The 15,097-nt window shown below is 38.7% G+C and overlaps 2 protein-coding genes and 1 non-coding gene across 3 annotated transcripts; all 3 read left to right on the forward strand.

Annotated features, from left to right (window-relative positions):
- Positions 1-2,687: 2,687 nt before the first annotated feature.
- QC764_0092300 lies at positions 2,688-2,758 on the forward strand. Its single transcript has one exon. It is a non-coding gene; the product is annotated as a tRNA-OTHER (tRNA).
- Positions 2,759-9,853: 7,095 nt separating this feature from the next.
- On the forward strand, positions 9,854-12,136 carry CCA1 (CCA tRNA nucleotidyltransferase, mitochondrial). Its single transcript, XM_062948797.1, has 2 exons — positions 9,854-11,240; positions 11,303-12,136. Exons 1-2 carry the CDS (start codon positions 10,328-10,330, stop codon positions 12,091-12,093), a joined length of 1,704 nt encoding a protein of 567 aa, XP_062797445.1. The 5' UTR covers positions 9,854-10,327; the 3' UTR covers positions 12,094-12,136.
- A 139-nt stretch (positions 12,137-12,275) lies between these two features.
- Positions 12,276-14,536, forward strand: QC764_602910 (uncharacterized protein). Its single transcript, XM_062948796.1, has 6 exons — positions 12,276-12,510; positions 12,575-12,657; positions 12,717-12,891; positions 12,948-13,405; positions 13,516-13,983; positions 14,043-14,536. Exons 1-6 carry the CDS (start codon positions 12,420-12,422, stop codon positions 14,421-14,423), a joined length of 1,656 nt encoding a protein of 551 aa, XP_062797446.1. The 5' UTR covers positions 12,276-12,419; the 3' UTR covers positions 14,424-14,536.
- Positions 14,537-15,097: the final 561 nt, after the last annotated feature.

Consider the following 15,097-nt stretch of genomic DNA (forward strand, 5'->3'; position numbering starts at 1 on the left):
GCTCGAAAATTTCTTTTCAATTTGACGCTTTCCGATATGGAACCTATCAGGTTACTGGGTCTGGTAGGAAACAAGGTGCGGCAGGGCCTGGTATGGCAGTGACCTCAAGACCTTCCTGTCCCTTCGAATCTGTACCCAACTGAAAGAAACAGTAAAATTCATCAACGACAACGCCATAGCCAAACGAAGAGGGCTAAGAACGCATCCAGGAAGAAGAGGGACCAGAAGGCCGGTTCAAAAATGGGGAACCCACAACCTTTGTATGTGGCGACAAACTGTGAAAGCAAGCCCCGACTCTACACGAAATTACGTTGGCACAAAGTGTAGCAAGCAATGGTTGGAGCAGTAGTTATACCTTAATTGTTTTGCGTTAATCCTTCTCACCAGAGACAGCAAGCAAATCCAGCCGAAGAACTCTGGCAATCGAAGCATCAAGAGACGAGCCAATATCCATTCAAATCCAAGAATGCAGGGAGCAGGCATATAAATATGCTCTCGAAGCGGTGCAATTACCGCCCATAAACCCACAGGAATATCAAGCGCGCCTTGAGAGGGAGTTTGACGAGGCAATGTAAGAGTGTAGGAAAAAAAGGATTGAAGAGACTATACTACGGCAAGAAAAACAAGGTCTGAATGTGAAGGCGGGGGACGCGTGACTTGGACCAAGGAAGAAGAAAATGAACTGGAAAATGGGTAATGACTCTGCCCGGTGTCGGGAGACAGTTCAAAGCAGGATCATCTGGACCATCAAGGTTGAGGTAGAGATTGGTATAGAGAGCATCGGTACATTAAATAAATTAGACATCCAAAGTCAACAACCTCTTGACCCTCAGATCCTAACGTGATTTGATTACCTTGATCGCGGGTTGTTAAATCTCTAGATTCTTTGTTTGATTAGCTAGTCCAAACACTTCATGAGTTAAATTCAAGGTCGACAGGAGCCGTTGATTCAATAGGGAGCTTCTTAGTGTGTATCAAGTCTCCCAGCTATCAAAGTTAGGAAGTAACCATCTATTTATCTATCCAAGCTTTAACTTTTTATTGTCTAATTTTCGGATAGATATTATCTAAATTTCTCATATCTAAGAACCAAGCTTACAACTTATTTCCACTTCGAGTCAAGCGACGTATTTTGACACGTAGCTCATCTGTGGGAGGTAATACTCCTATGGGGTTAGTCAAGCAGGTTGCTCCAGGGCTTCAGCCCTGAGGCCCACTTGCCAGTGTGAAGGATAAAGAAAGGTTTTTGCTCTCCGGAGCTGTTTGTTTTAGTACCCCATAATATCATAAACTATTTTACAAATACTCGCAGCTGTATTATATCATTATATAAAATAGTGAGAAAACACACAAAACAAAACAACCACAACACTATAAATATACCCTCAACAAGTCCCTAAATAAACACACCTGCGTGACAGTGACTCGCTCACAGGCCGCACTTTACGCTCGACAAAAAAAAGACACTATGGGCTCGCAGGCCACATAATAATGTGACGAACCCCTATCCAGAACCTCTGAAAGGGATACTGTTAAAGGCACTTCTGAACAATCCTGGTTCGGTACAGCTAAACAGTGTACAACAATGGCTTGTCTCTATCACAATAGTCTAAATACCAACGATTGTAACTTATATTACATACTGCGGAACTGTCTATCTACACCGGCCAGTTCCTCCGTATATATAGACCCGTGGACCGTGGACCGTTAACTTATAGACGGTCCTCGGTCCGCTCCTAATTGGCCGACGCCGGACCGTGGACCGTGAGCCCCACCGCGGTCCCCGGTCCCCATCTTATTGGTCCGTTGCCCTTCTGGACCGTAAGCCCCGCTCGACGGCGCGGTCCAGTCTTGATTGGTCCCTCGTGGCCCTACTGTCTTCCAGAACCGTGATATAATGCTCCCTCTCCAGGCCGAAGCCCCTGCGGCCTAGTCTTCTTCTACTACTAACTATATCGTAGGTCTTTCCTCCCCTTTTCTCCTTACCTTCATTATATCTAACCGTGTGCAGAAACGTTATTGTAAGACTAAATAGGCCTCTGCCCTTTCCTCCCGAATCCGCCGCCGTAGTTCTACCGTAATACTATATTTTACCTATTTTACCGCCGAATCCCCTTATATTATGGCCCCTGGGTCCTTACGGTACGCCGAATATATACGCCGTAAGATCTTATATAATGGATCTAATGTTGGCTCTGCCCGTAGATAGATCTTCCTTTTCTTCTTAGGCCGTAACTAATTATCCTATAGTAACCCGAACGATAGAAGAGCAGGATAGACTCGAGCGTGAGGAGTAAGAGCTCGAAAATTAGCTCTCGCGACTGATTACCCAGCTTATCCGGATAAAACGAATACGCCGTTCTCTTCGTGATCGCGAGGAGCGTCTCTTCGCGCGGGGTATCTAAAAGAAGGATGCCCAGGTGGCGCAGTCTGCCGCTACGGCGCCTCCTACTTCTTCGCCGGGTGCTCCTGCGCGGCCGGACGCCGCCCAGGATACCGTTCCGTGGTCTCCTTACGCCCCGGATCCCTCCTTAGGCCTTAACTGGCCTTCCGATCTTTCCTTCGACCCTAGTATAGTCGGTCCTTCCTTCTTAACTGCGTTAGATACCGTTAGTAGCGCGCCTTCCACTTCCTAAGGTACCTAAAGCGCGTAGTACTATTTATATCTCGCTTTCCTTATACTTTATAACCTTATAGTGTAGTATGTAGTACGCTAGCTACTACGTTAGAGGCGCGGGTTCGATTTCCGTCGAGGTTTTCTTAGCTCTATATTATAGCGGTCTGGCTATGACCTAGGGCCGAGTCTTTTTACTTATTTAGGTTTTGGTCGGTCTGGATATCGTTAGTGGAATTTTATTTATTTATTTAGGTAATTAAGGTATGCCTATGGTTCCTACGAGTTATTTATAGCCGGATATTTTAATTAACTAACTAAATACTTTAATTAACCTTTATTAAACCGTAAATTTAATATCTTTTTTATATCGTACTTTTCTTTTTTGTTTTTCGCTACTGCTTATATATTAGCCTTACTTATATATAGTGCGGGTTCCAGAAGTAAGATATAAAAAGTATATAACCGTAAACGTATTATATTAGGTAGTTTTAATTCGAATACTATCTTTAATATTTTCCTTTTAACTTTAAATAGTTTTATTTTTTTATAGTTTAGCTTTTTATTAAATCTTTTAATATATAAATTACGTATAGAAAAGAATATTATATTTCCCCCCTTAAAGTAAGGTCCTTCGAGCTTTTTAATATTATAATATTTCTGTATTTTTTCCTTTATAAACTTTAGTTCTTACTTAAGCTTACCGTAGAATATATATATTTTATTCGCTTTAACCCTAGCCCTAGATATTTTAACCGTAGGTCCTTACCGTAGGTTTACCTCGTAACCGAAATTTATAAAGAATAATATAGCTTTAATCGTTTTAATTAACGATATATTATATATTAGTTATACTATAAATAATAATTTAACCTAATCGTCCTATTCGAAATTAATATAATTCTATAGGTATTATTTTATAATTTAATTAAGCTATTCCGTTTAACCGTCCGTTTAAAAGTAATAGGCCGAAAACGTTTTATTTATTATTTTTAACTTTATTATTAACGCTTTTTAAAACTTCGATACGAATTTAATATCGCAGTCCGTAATAAACTTTTTTAGTTATATATATATTAATATAATATACTATAGTACTATATCCGTTAATTATTTTACCGATTAGGTCTTTTTATAAGGTAGGAAATATATTTATTTAGTAAGCTTATTAATTACCGTTAATATATTATTATACTTAATATCGGTTACCGTATCTTTAAACTTTAATAATTTAATAATAAAGTTTATTATAATTAAACTTTATAACCGTTCTATTACCGGTAATAACTTTAGAAATCTATAAAGCTTATACTTTATAACCCTCGTTTTCTTATATATATAATATAATTAAATAGTTTCTTTAACGTCGTCCTTAATCTTTAGTTAGTTAAAGTATTATTTAATTTTTTTTATAATTTTAGTAATATCTATATATCTTCCGAACTTTAATATATAAATCTTTATTATTAATATCGTCCTATCGCCTAGCTTTACGTACGTTCGATTCTTATACTATAGTCTTCCCTAACTATTTTTTTAAATACTTTATAGCTTTAGCTTTTCCTATTAGTATTACTTTATAATATTATTATTTATTTTCTTTTAATACTTATTAGAAATAGCTTTTTTATAATATATTATATAATATTTTATTTATAGCTATAATAGATATTTAAAAGTACTATTTAGCGCCTTTTCGAATAATAATAGTAATTCCTTAGGTATATCCTTATAGTAGTCGGTTCGCCGGCTAAGTACGTTTACTTTAGCGTTCTCCGAATCCTTTTTATAATTAATTTAAAAATTAAATTCCGAAAGAAACTCTAATTATTATATTTACCGTACGTTAAGGACTTTCGTAATAATAAAGTACCGTAGATTTTTATAATTTATATAAATCTATATTTTATATTTAGTACCGCTAAAGTATAGCCTTTACTTTTTAAACGCTTTAATAATAATAAATAGCTTTTTATTATAAATTAAGTAGTTCTAACGTACTCCCTTAAGCTTCTTCGAAAAGAAAGTTACCGGGTATAACTTACTATTATTATTTTACTATCTTAGTTATTTACCGATAATATAATTTAATATATTTACCTCGATCTCGAATAATCGATTAAGGTTTAATAATTTAAGTACCGGGTCCTTTAAAATAGCTTTTTTTAGCTCCTAAAAGGCCTACTTCTTTTCTTACTTTTATCGGAACTCCATATCTTTTTTAATTAAATAATTAAATAGCTTCGTAATATTTATATAGCCCTAAATAAATATTTAATAAAAGTTTATAAACTTTAAAAATTCCTTAACGTATATTTATAATTACGGCGTAAGCTAGTCTTTAACTACCGTAATTTTCCCCGGTTCTATACGAACCTTACTTAGCGATATTAAATATTTTAAATATATTATTTTCTATACGTAGAACTCGCTTTTTTCCTTATTAATTAAAAGTCTGGTTCCGTATAGCGCGTTAAGTATCTTTCGTACGTATTGTTTATATTCCTTTAAAATACGTAAATAAATAAAAATATCGTCGAGATAATATATTACTATTTTATTAAAGTATTTCCGTATCGTATAGTTAACGAGAGATTAAAACGTTACGGGCGTATTAATTAATTTAAATAATATTATAAGATATTCGAAATAACTATAAGGTATACGAAACGCAATTTTTTACTCGTTTCCTTCTTTAATTCGTATATAAACGTACCCGATAGGTATATTTAAGCGTATAAAGTATCGTACCCTTACTAATTAACTCCGTAATTTAAATATTAACGGTAATAAATAATTATTTTTTATTATTTTATTATTTAATTAATAATAATCTATATATAGTCGTAAGCTATTATCCTTTTTCGGTACGAAGAATACGGGGTATTCTATTAGTAATATAAACTTTTTAATATATCCTTTTTTTAAATTCTTATTTAAATACTTTTATAGCTCCTTACTTTACTTATCGTTAATATAGTAGACCTTAAATAGCCGTAGCTTAGCTCCTTTTTTTAACTTAATTTTATAGTCCTACGGTCCTTACTTTAAAAGCCTCTTTAGATATTTAGCCGTAAAGGCTAAGTATCCTCGATATTCTACCGGTACCGCTTTTTTTTTACCTTTCTTTACGTTATTATAGTAAACGTATTTACTAACCTCCGATATCTTTACTAACGTCGTTAACCCTACTTCTTCGATCTTACCGCCTATATTAATAGAATATACTATTACTTTCTATACTCTTTACGGTAGTACCGTAGAGGGTACTTATCTTATACTCTACTCCGTACGTACTCCTAATCTTTTATTACTAATTAAATACTTTTAAGGTTCTTTTAGTTATAAGTAGTTACTATCCCTTTAATCGATATTTAGGTTATAGTCTTTATACTATAATTACTTTAGGATTATATCCTTCGAGGGTCCTATATTTATAATATTAAATATAATTAATATTATTTTTCCTTTAATTATAATATTTAAGGGTAATATCTCCCTATAGACCTTTTACGTAGGAAATAGTCTTTATATAACGATTTATTTTTTTTTTTTATAGTATACGGGCCTAATATATAAACTATAATAAAATTAAGTTTATTTCTATATTACTATTTACTAATATTATTATTTAAAAATCCTTTTATTATATAATAATTTAAAGGTATTTATCTTTTTTACTTCCTCCTTATACGGTAGCGACCTCGCTAACGAGCGCCGGATCGTTATTCTATACCTTTATTTTATATTAATATTTTCGAAGATATTATTTATAGTCCGTTAGAGGTTAATAGCCTCCGCGAAGGACCGCGAATCGTTTTTTAAGCGGTTATATTATTTAAAAACGTTTTTTTACTTTAGGTTATTTAATAATATAAAGTCTTTTAACTATACTTATCTAGCTTCCTTTTATTTTCCGTCTTTAATATTCTTTTATATTTACGTTCGATAATAGTTTTTTTATTTAGTTTTGAGCGTTTTAGCTTAATAATACTACTTAACCTTTTTCCGTAAATATATAGCGTAGTCTGGGTTTAGGTACTATTTTAATATTATTTTTTTTTACGAATATATATTATTATTTATATTTTAACTATTTACGTATTTAATATAATACTTTATATACTTTAATACGATTTATATAATTTAAAGGTTATTCTTTAGTTTAACCGGGTTTTAAACTTTTTATAAAATATAGTCGTTTAGGTCTTTCTATTAGGCCTTTTTTTATCGGGTTATAATCCTTTTAATTAATTATAGCTTACCCTTTTTACTTATTTTATATATCGGTTAATAGTTATATAGCGATTTACTTTAATAATACTTTATATATTCGTATATAATATATTAAAACTAAAGTACTTTTTAGTACTCCGGATACCTAAAATAAAGTTATATCGTATTTCCCTTATAGGGTATATACTATATAGGTATTAATATATCTTTTAGTAATTTCGCAATCCCGATATTAGCGACTTTCCTACCTTTCTAATACTCTTTTTAGCTTTTATATAAAAGCTTTATAGGCTATAATATATTTTATAAAATAGTAATTCCGTACTTATTATATTACCTTTTTAATATCGTTTACTTAATAGGTTTTTACGTAAGACTTTTATCTTTAGCGACCTTTATAGTAATTTCTATAATAATCTATACTAGTTAATTCTATAATATTTATATCCGAAGATTTCTTTCCTTGTACTCCGCCTTTAACCTTTCTAGGGCTTCTTTTATTTTCTAAAGCTCTATATTTTTTTATTTAGCGTATTAATTAGAGTTTTCCTTAGAGCTTACCGTTTCGCTTTATTAATACCCGATAATTACTATCTTTATAACCCTCGGTCCCTTCGATATAATAATTAATACGATTTTCTTTTTTTATCCGAACTATTTAAATATCCTATAGTTTTTCTTAAAGTATTTTACTTTACCGTAATTAAAATACTTAAAGTTATTTCTACTTTAGCTTTAGCTTTATAGCCTTTACTATTATATAATATCGACGTTTATCGGTCCTAAATATATAGTACTAGAGTAGCTAGTATTAAGATATTTCCGCTTATATTTATCGTTAGAATAATTATTATTAAAGTATCCCTTATAATTATTATTATAAATACTTTTACTATAGTTTCTCTTTTCCGTATAACGCTCGAATTACCGATCGTCGATCCGTATAGCTATAGTAATATATTTATTAATAGTATTAAGCTTTAACTTTTTATATAATTTATCCTTTATTTTTTCTTTAAGGCTATAATAAAAAAGCTATATTAATCCTTTATCGTTAATAGTATTACGTAGGCTATCGATTTTAAATTAAGTTACGTAATTAATTACTAAACGCGTTTAGTATAGGCTTAAGAGTCTCCCTTATACGCGTTTTACTTTATTATATTCCTTAAATACTTCTTTAAGCTTAGCCTTAAAGGCACGGTAATTCTCGAAGTACTTTACGGTAATTTTCTTCTAATCCTCCGGCTTTTACTCGTAATAGTCGTCGAGGATAAGCTCGAACTATACGAAAGCCCTATCTTTAAGCTTAGTAGCCGCGAAGATTACCTTCGACTCTTCGTTAATAAACTAGTTTAGATATTAACGAAAATAGGTTTTAAGCTAGATTAAAAACCCTCTAAGCTTTACCTTTTTTCCTCTATAGCGCTCCGGTACCGGGAACTTAATAGCCGACTTAAACGTAATCGAGATAGCGAAAATCTACTCCCGGGTCTATTAAGCCTTATCCTCGAGCTTTTTAAAACGCTTAATAACTTACTTTGCGGTAGAGGGTATATATCTAGAAAGTCCCTCGGCGCCTAGGCTAAGCAGGACGCCTTCTATCTAAACATTCTTAGGTCCGGTTATAGTAGTAAAAAGACGCCTTTAACTTATCCGTAATAAAGTTAAAGTAAGTATATAACGTATGACGAACCCCTATCCAGAACCTCTAAAAAGGATACTATTAAAGGCACTTCTGAATAATCCTAGTTCGGTATAGCTAAATAGTATATAATAATAGCTTATCTCTATTATAATAGTCTAAATACTAACGATTATAACTTATATTATATACTACGGAACTATCTATCTATACCGGCCAGTTCCTCCGTATATATAGACCCGTGGACCGTGGACCGTTAACTTATAGACGGTCCTCGGTCCGCTCTTAATTGGCCGACGCCGGACCGTGGACCGTAAGCCCCACCGCGGTCCCCGGTCCCCATCTTATTGGTCCGTTACCCTTCTGGACCGTAAGCCCCGCTCGACGGCGCGGTCCAGTCTTGATTGGTCCCTCGTGGCCCCACTGTCTTCCAGAACCGTAACAAATAAGCACCGGATTAGCCTGATCAGAGGGCCAGAATTGCCTGCACGCGTGCAAGGTACAAAATATGAAGAAATAAAAGTCGATGTCCTGTCTAAAATAGAATGTGAGAAGCAAACTGCTTTTATATATGACACTGAACCCCCCCAATCCTCCGTGAGCCCTATTTCCTCACTTATACCCTTAAGCTTGTAGCCGTACCCCGAACTAATATCCAGAACGCTAGCTAGAACCCATGTTATAGTCATTTGAAGGGCATGTTGGATCTTTAAAGACCGCCGTACTAGTACTCAAGTGGGTAGCTACTGGGGAATCTTCGGTATTATATGTTTTTAAATAGAAAATAAACTTTTATTAAATTTTTTTATTTGTTTTTTATTTTGTTTTTTGTTTATTTTTTTTTATTTTTTTTATTTGTTTTTTATTTTATTTTATTTATTTATTTTTTATTTTTATTTGTTTTTTATTTGTTTTTTATTTGTTTTTTATTTGTTTTTTATTTGTTTTTTATTTGTTTTTTATTTGTTTTTTATTTGTTTTTTATTTGTTTTTTATTTGTTTTTTATTTGTTTTTTATTTGTTTTTTATTTGTTTTTTATTTATTTTTTTCTATTTAATTTTTTTTGCAGTGTTATTTAGTGTTGAGCTTCGAGTAAAGTGTGATTAAAGGTACTTTTGCGGCTCTGCTCGCTACAGTTCGGTGTGGAAGCTCACTATTCCATAGATAATCTTTCGGCTGTGACTAAAAATGAAACTTTCGGTGGTCTGTGCTGCTTTTTTCTCCTCTGGACTTCAAAAAGCTCTTAACGTGGGAAAATAGCCCTCGAGAGTGTGTTAATTGAACTAAAAGCAGTCTCCCGTCGCTATAGTTACACAGCCGTGCTGTCGAGAGATGAGAAGAAAGCCTTAGCGGATGCTTTCGAGTCCTTTGCTTTCCCGTTTGCCCATATTAAAAAATTAAAAAACTATTTAGAAGACAATCCAGCATAGCAGAAGAAAAACCTAGCACGGGCCACCGAAAGTTTTATTTTTAAATTTACGGAGGTACAGTTTTATTTAAAAGGAAATTTGTGATTGGTTGGAACTGGCACTGTGCGGACCCTTCACTTTTGGCACGGTGTTGCCGACCTGCTTAGTTGAACCTCAGCATCAGGATGCACTGAGCCGCGGGGAAAGCACGTGGAATACATCCATCCGTGTGTATATTTCATCAGGCTGGTTCTGCTTACGTCTAGCTTCAATTCTTTTGCACGGTTGAGAATCTTATTGATGTGGAGGTTGCAGAGGCGTCGACTAAAACTTTTTGACTCACTCGGCGAGCGTTCTCCAAGGCCCAACAGTCACTCATTATCTTAACCTCGACCAGTGGAAAGAGCGACCAAACTTCTCACATGCACATTCGACTGGGAATCACACAGGGATTCCGGTCGTTCAGGCACCCGCCTCGAGAGCTTGGTAGCGTTTTCTTTCTGATGAAACGCAGGTACTGCGACAGCACATCGAAACATAGCTTATCCTCCCCACCTGCTAAGAAACATCGGCCATATACCGCAACAATGGTTTCCCGCACCATCACCCTCACCGAGCAGGAAGAACAGCTCAAGCGCCTCCTTGTAGACGTCGCGCGCTACATTGACTCTTCTTCCAGCGAGAACAGCCCGACTATCCTCCGCTGGGCTGGTGGCTGGGTTCGCGATAAACTACTTGGAATTAAGAGCCACGACATCGACACGGCTATCAACAACTTGACCGGTGAGGCTTTCGTTGGAAAGCTTCGTGACTATGTCCAGATCCCAGGCAACAAGCAGCTACACAACCTGATGGACTCCGACATTGGCCGCCTTCACACTGTGGCCCGCAACCCAGACAAGTCGAAGCACTTGGAGACCAGCACCATCAAGCTCTGTGGGTTGGATGTGGACTTTGTGAACTTGCGGAAGGAAACATACTGCGAGAACAGCAGGAACCCCGAGGTGGAGTTTGGGACGGCCGAGGAGGATGCTGCTCGCCGAGATGCGACCGTCAATGCTCTCTTTTACAACTTACAGACGGGCGAAGTGGAGGATCTTGTCGGGGGTCTGCCAGATCTGGGGGCGGGGATTATTCGGACACCAATGGAGCCACTGCAGACCTTCATGGACGATCCCCTTCGTGTATTGAGACTGGTGAGGTTTGCTAGTCGACTGGGGTTCAAAATTGACAAGGCGGCAGAGGAGGTTATGGCGGATGAGAATGTGCTGAGAAACTTGAAGATCAAGATCAGCAGGGAGAGGATTGGTGTGGAGTTGGAGAAGATGCTCAATGGTAAGATCCAGACGACATTTTACAGAAGTGAAAGGCACAATAATGCTAATATTGTCTTTCAGGCAAACACCCGGTCGAGTCCCTGAGGCTGATCAACAGGTTGGGGCTTTACCATGCTGTGTTCACTGTACCGGAACGAACCGACATGCCAAAGCCAGATATCTCCAAGTGGGACCGTGCATATGAATGCTTGTTCTTCTTTGAGAGCAACAACACTCCTGGTTCCATCTGGGAGTTGCTCGTCACCACAGAGGAAGCGAGATATTTCGCCTGGTCATTGGCCACCATCACGCCTTGGGAGCAACTTCCTGATGATCCCCCTCTCAAGTCAGGAAAGTTAGCCATGCCCCTTGCTACGCAAGCCGCGAGGGAAGGATTCAAGGCACCCAACAAGCTATCTGACGTGATCACTGCCGCCCATCGGCACCGTCCTGCTATTCTGGAGCTCAAGGCACTTGTTGATGAGAACAAGGATGAAATGAAGGATAGGGCAAAGTTTGGTATGGCGATCAGAGAGTGGGACTCAAGAGCCAAGGGTAGCTGGCGTCTACAAGTTCTTTACTCGATCTTGGTTGATGTTCTAGAAGGATCAACGAGCCGAGAAGAGATTCTGATGGGATGGCTGCGTTTCTTGGACCACCTGGTAGAACTTGATCTGATGCATGTCACGAAACTCGACAGGATCATTGATGGAACTGACCTCTCGAAGGCACTTGGAGTTAAGCCAGGGAGGTGGATGGGTGCGGCGCTCGAAGTTGTGATGGAGTGGCAGTTAAGGAACCCAGAGGTCGAGGATCCAGCAGGAGCAGTTGAGGAGGTGAAGAAGCGGCGGGTTGAGTTGGGGATTAAATAGGCAAGAGAGTGATAAAAAATACATCATGAGTTTGAATATTTTATATTTTGTGTCTTGGTTTGAACCTGAGGTTGGCTTTTGTTTTCTGTATCCCGAATTTGGCGGGCGCAGAGCGCTGTAATTACAGCGGTTAACGCCCCCACCAGAGCAGATGGGAGGGCTTTCCTCATATTTCCGCAAGGCTCTCACAACCACTCATCAACAACCTCAACACAGTTGCCATTTCAGACCAGTAGCGCTGACCTTGAGGACCGGGATCAAACTTTACGCGTTACTTCATATTTTATTTCTCAACAACTTCAAGCGCTTGTCTCCCTGTCAGAATCATGTCCTGGTACAAGGCGCTGCTTGATGCGGCGTCGGCAATGCATGAGAAGCCAGACTCAATTGTAGATGCGATCCAGGCTTTATCACAGGGTATGAATCCTAATGAACATGATCAGCCGTGATAAGGCAGTAACAACTAACTGGTAATGTATAGAGGTCCCGGATTCGATAACACTTGATGAGCTGCTCACGGGGGTGAGGGAGACTGTTGCCTCATCTGACAAGACGAGGCCCGAGGTCAGTAGGCCCGTCAACTCAACAACGAGTATTACAGAGTGACTGACATGCGAAACTAGAACACAGAAAGGGTGCAAAAGGCCTTGGTGGTTGCACTCACATGTCTGCAACAGCCAGACAGGATACAAGAGAAAGCAAGCGACCAGGCCACTGCACAGGAGCTAGCGAGAGTAATATCAACAGCAATTGCGCCTGTTTTGCCTGTTCTCAACGACGACAATGGCTTACCAGCATGTATGTTTGAACTGCCTTCTACCATATGGACTCTGGTCAAGCCTAACTGGATGTAGCCTTCAATGATGCTCTGTCCAACAATAACAAAGCCCTCAATACCCACTGCAAAGCCACCTCCATGATAGGTCTCCAATGCCTAGAAGCCATCGACAGTGTTTTCAATCCACCCACCCTGGACGACGACACCCTCCTCAGTCTCATTGCCTACTCTCACCCCGACCAAAACTGGTCTGATGATCCCACCAAAATTGCCAAGATAGCCGCCGCCATTCTCAAGACTTACCCCTTCCCCAATAGAACCGACTTCATCACCTCTACAATCCTCCAGTCGTATCTCCGGCCTCTTTTCTCAAAGTCTAAACCGTCTACTATTACCTCTTCAGGCCGCAAAGCAGAATACCAAACCGACAACTCCCGAGATGGCATCCCCGACGACACCGTTGCAACTAAACCATGGAAGTTTACTGACCTTCGCTCCATTCCGGTGTTCTCATGGGCAGTGACAGAAGCTAATGTACGTATCATCTCCTATATCTTGTCCTGTCTCACGCAAGAGTGGCACTCGTATAAAGAGGCATGTATCACTCTGGTACTGTCACTAACCTTCCTTGAATGACAAAACAGAACGCCCTGATAAGCACCCACTGGCCCTCCTATATCCCCGTCCTCCTAACCCTCGCTGACGACTCCACCACCCCCATCCGCCAAACCGGCCTCAACATCCTATCCAACTTCCTCACCAAGATCCCCGCCAAAACCCTGCAGGACACCGGTCTAGGCCAAGTCTTTGCCGATGCTGTATTCCCAACACTGTCTTACCTTCCTTCTTTAACACCCGAGGATGAATCCCTTCAGCTCTTGGAACCAGCCTACAAAGCTTTGCTAGTTTTGGCAGAGAAGCAGTCCGCCACAGGAGGCAAAGACGGGAGCGGTAGTAATCCCAGGCACAAGCTACTCGACCACCTGATCCGCGAGGGCATCTTCACAGGGTACTTTCACGCCAAAAACCATGTCCGGATTGTCGAGCTGCTCTGTCGAGAGACGGTGGAGATTGTAGACGCGATGGAGGTTCATGCTGTTAAACATCTCAAGGTACTTCCTACCCGTTTTTATCTCTGATTTTCCGATTCACAACGCTGATCAACCTAAAGGATATAATTCCCATGATCTCCGCCATCCTCACCGACCCATTCGCTTCCGCCGCAACGCGGACTCTCCTCTCCGCTGTCAAAGCACTCCAGGCGGTTCTGAGGAACTGCTGGCCTAGGCTTATGACTGGGTCGGTTTGGCAGGATGAGATTATTAACGCGCTTGTGATGTGCTGGCTGAATCTTGATGAACCGACTAACAACATCAGTGACGACAGCCTGGAAGAGGTTAGAAAGGAACTGGTTACTTCTTTCCAGGCTTTGTCTGCTATTGCAAGGACAGAGGGGACGGACCTCTCTGCGAGGGTTGAGCCATTGGTGGCGAAGGCTGGGTCTTTGGCTGGGTTGTTTTTGGGTCTGGTTGATGATGATATGGGGTTTTGAGTGTACAATGAATAAGGCACCTGCCAGTATCATGAGCAATACGGATGATATACTACTCTCGGATATGAAAGGGTCCCAGCACTGCAAGTCAGCCAAACGTGTAGTAATCATTACAGCAGGACACAAGCCTCTGAGTTATCCTTGGAGGACTATGAACCATCTTTTGAGATCTATCAACATTTTTTCAGCATATATTAACTCTCTTACGACGCCTGCTGACTATCTTTCAAGGCCTCTCACTTATGTTTTGAGGCGTAGTTCAAAATACTATGCAGTGTTAGATAACTTTGTAGCGCCACTGATTTATCTATAGCGTAAGACCACTTGACCTCTCCAAATCCAATCGTGATGGCCCTGCCCGATTCCCATAATAAAAGTAGACCTATACAAGGCCCATAACAACAAACATAATAGAATAGTAAAAGCTGAGACAAAAGACAGAAAAGGTTAATACTAATGACTGGGAGAGCTGGAATCAAAGACTGAAAAAGCCCCGCCTAAAGACTGCGAAATTGAGACCAAAACTGGAACAGCTGGGCTCAAGGACTGAAAGCTAATAGGTACAACCGAAATAGGGAATCACAGACATATCCATCGTAAACTCCATTCTGGTATCAAGTAAGGTATCCGTAACACTGTCATCACTACATTAAACCGCCTCCCCCCCTACTTCC

Source organism: Podospora pseudoanserina, chromosome 6 (assembly GCF_035222485.1).
Source record: "Podospora pseudoanserina strain CBS 124.78 chromosome 6, whole genome shotgun sequence".
NCBI classification, from domain to species: domain Eukaryota; kingdom Fungi; phylum Ascomycota; class Sordariomycetes; order Sordariales; family Podosporaceae; genus Podospora; species Podospora pseudoanserina.